The sequence below is a fragment of the Gastrolobium bilobum genome, unplaced genomic scaffold, assembly GCF_033153095.1.
Source record: "Gastrolobium bilobum isolate Gb01-03AN ecotype WA unplaced genomic scaffold, APGP_CSIRO_Gbil_v1 utg1154, whole genome shotgun sequence".
NCBI classification, from domain to species: Eukaryota; Viridiplantae; Streptophyta; class Magnoliopsida; order Fabales; family Fabaceae; genus Gastrolobium; species Gastrolobium bilobum.
The window spans coordinates 340,530-344,016 of record NW_026898337.1 but is presented as its reverse complement, the minus strand read 5'-3'; the positions used below and the strand labels follow the sequence as shown (position 1 = coordinate 344,016).

The 3,487-nt window shown below is 34.0% G+C and overlaps 1 protein-coding gene across 1 annotated transcript; it reads left to right on the top strand.

The window, feature by feature from the left end:
- Positions 1-1,874: 1,874 nt before the first annotated feature.
- Positions 1,875-3,487, top strand: LOC133315016 (WUSCHEL-related homeobox 11-like). The gene is made up of 2 exons (XM_061516560.1): positions 1,875-2,457; positions 3,303-3,487. Exons 1-2 carry the CDS (start codon positions 1,875-1,877, stop codon positions 3,485-3,487), a joined length of 768 nt encoding a protein of 255 aa, XP_061372544.1.

Below are 3,487 nucleotides of genomic sequence, written 5' to 3'. Positions count from 1 at the left end.
TCAATAATTTTATATTATATTTCTCGTTATTATACACCAAAAATATTAACCGCTTATACATCAATCCACATATTCAATAAGATAAATAGAAACCTTTTTTACATATACAGTCTATTCAGATAGAAGTTTCCGGGTTTCAAACGGAGCTTTATATAAGGATATAACGCAGACCGGAAAAGGAAATTCTCATTTCATATTTATCCAGCATCAGAATAGAAGCCACATTTCAAAATAATTTTTTTTTTTAAGAGTTACACATGTCCTTAAATATTTTACGTCAAACTTAAATGCTAAACAACAATGTAGGCCTTTTATTTTGGAGTTAAAAGAAGGAAAGCTAAATAGCCAGATTGGGTTGCATTTAAAATAAACTTTCCCTAAAATGGTATGACTCTGATAAAATTCGAATACATATCGGCCTTTGGATTTTCATTTTTATTAATTTAATCATTAGCTTAAATAAAAAAAATATGAAATGGAGAAAGTTTCGAACTTATCAAAAGCAATGAGCCTATGACCTAATATGAAGACTGTCTTTATGATGTTGCGGAATTTCGCTTTGAATACGGATTTTGTGGAATTTTGCGTTACCTTAGTAAAAGCAACATTTATATCATCATATGTGTAACCTAAAATGATACTATTATAAAAATACATTAAAGAACTTCGGCACAATAATAAGCGAACTGTTTTTTAGGGGAAAACAAAAGTTCGAGCTTAGACTTGTGGGATGTAATAAGAATGACTGAACCCTTTGAACATACATATGACAACAAATTTATATGTAAGTTTATAATAATATAAAAATTAAAAGAGTGAATAATGCGATGAAGGTATTCGCTCCTCCTTATCTTGAAGGAGTTCTTGGATTAACCAACGGTTCATGAACAGTTGCTCATATGCATCCTGAGCATAGTATATAGACGATACCATAAACGTGTTACTAACTTGTCATGATAAATACTATACACACGGTCCTGATTTTTCTATGGAAGCACGTTTTGTACTTGGAAACAAGCTTTTTGACCCTTGTAGTGCAAAAAATGAAAAAAAAGTGTGTGTCATTTTAAAGGATGTAAAATTGTATCATTTTAAATTAGAGAAATAGATAAATCATGAGAGAAAGAGTGGACAAAATAAAATAAAAGTGTGGGTCTCGTCTTTTTGTGAAAATAAAATGACATAAGTTGTGTCGTTTACAAGGACAGACAACTTTTCCAAAAATAAAACATCACTGGTTTAAAATTTTTAGCAAACTATTTATCCATCTAATGCAAGAGTAACGTGAGGAATGTGCATATTTAATTAAGTTGCGGGTCACTCTATGCATGATTTGTGTAAAACTCAAAAAGTATACCTATCATGTGTTGTACTCTACAAAACGCACATAAGGGGCGTGTTTGACTTGAATGCGCGTTGTGAATACGTCTTGCGTTACATTGATTTTTACACAAATTGTATATGGGATGATGTGTAACTTAAATACACACTTTGTAAATGTATTTCACTCACATTATATGAATAAATAGTTTGCGAAAAGAATTAAACTTGGTTTTTTGCATTATAGCGGTCAACACGTTTATAGTGTCGTGTATTCACTATGTTCAAAACTCATTTCATTTTATATGACGAAAACAAGTTAAATATTTTTAAACTCCAAGTAACTCCTATGGAACTTTAATTTACCTTTGACTATAAGAGGAGGGTGAGGATGAAGGACCGTAATGTAATTTCACTACACAACATTCTCCACCTCTCTATATTATTAACTCTCCCACTTTATTTATATATATGTATGCATACATATCCTATTATTATTTTACCTAGGTTTCAGCTTCAACAAAACATTTTCTTATTTCTTCATCTGCATTGGAATGGAAGATCAGGGCCAGCATGACCCCAATAGTCCAAGCCATGGTTCCGAGAAAAGCGAACCGGTTAGGTCAAGGTGGACTCCAAAGCCAGAACAAATCCTCATACTCGAGTCCATCTTCAACAGTGGAATGGTGAATCCACCAAAGGAAGAAACCGTCAGAATAAGAAAACTGCTTGAGAAATTTGGCACCGTCGGTGATGCCAACGTCTTCTACTGGTTCCAGAACCGACGCTCGAGATCTCGCCGCCGGCAGCGCCAGCTTCAGGCAAGCCTTGAGCAAAGTAACCAGATGCAACCTCAAGTTGGTGGTGCAATTCCATGTGATCAGAATCAGACAACCTTTCCTGCAAACACAACCATGGGTTTTGGTTCTGGTTCTGGTTATTCTTCTTCTTTCACTTGTTCTTCTCAATGTTTTCTACCTGGTTCCTCTTCATCATGCGGTGTCGTTTGTAGCCAAGAAAACATGGATGGTTTCTTTTCAGTCTCTCCTCAAATGGGTTTCCCAGAAATTGATCATAGCTCAGCTGCATCATCAGTTTTGTACCCTTCTGTTACTTCAAATTTGAACTATGAATCTGGTAATTAATTGCATGGTTGTGTTAGTCAGAATTTTTTAAGATTTTAACTTTAAGAAAAATACAATTATATATATTTTTTTACTTTTATTTCTTCACAGTGTTTTTTTTTTTTTTTTTTTTGGCATAAATTCCCCACCAGAGGTTATGTTCAGCTTTATCATTTTTTTAGTACTACGATCTAAAAATTGGAATTGAAGGGTTATTAGTTTAATGCGTTTTGTGTGTAAAAGTTCTTATTTTTCGGCTGATTAGGTTTTTGGGTGGGCTTTAGAATAAAGTGACAACCTTTTTGATGATTTGACAGTTCTGCGTTTGAATTGCATGAAAGTTGTACTTTCCGGATAAACATGAAGCTACTTTCCGATTTCAGTTTCTGTTCCTTCCTTTTCATTCTTTCACTTCTTTTTCGGGCTTCTACAAAACTTCTGTACAAAAGATTTCCAAACCCTAGATTATGTTCTTTTCCCCCATTCTCACTTTGTTTGTTTGTTTCGCCCTTTTGGTAAATTGGTTACTCTTTCCCTGTATATGCATCTCTCATACCATGTTACTTGTTGAAAGGAATCTATAATCATATTCATAATTATACTATTCACCTCTCACAAAGGAACTTGCCATTGTGACCATGGTTGGTATAAAGTTCCTCAAATTTTATTACCGCTTTATGGCTTTTATTGCACTTTTTCAGTATTGGCCTAAAATTCTGGGAAAATGTTGAGGTTCAAAGCATTTGCTGAAATATTAATGGGATCAGTTTGCTTTGATTTACCTTCTTACTAAAATATTGAAATGAGCCATGATATATATGCCTTCTAATTATATGACCAATTCACCTTGTAATTCAGGATTCATTACTGTATTTATCAATGGGATTGCAACAGAACTACCAAAGGGGCCAATAGACATTAAAACAGTGTTTGGAGATGTAATGTTAGTTCATTCCTCTGGAGTGCCACTTCCCACCAACGAATTCGGGTTCTTGATGCAGAGCTTGCAGCACGGTGAAAGCTACTTTCTGGTTGGCACATAG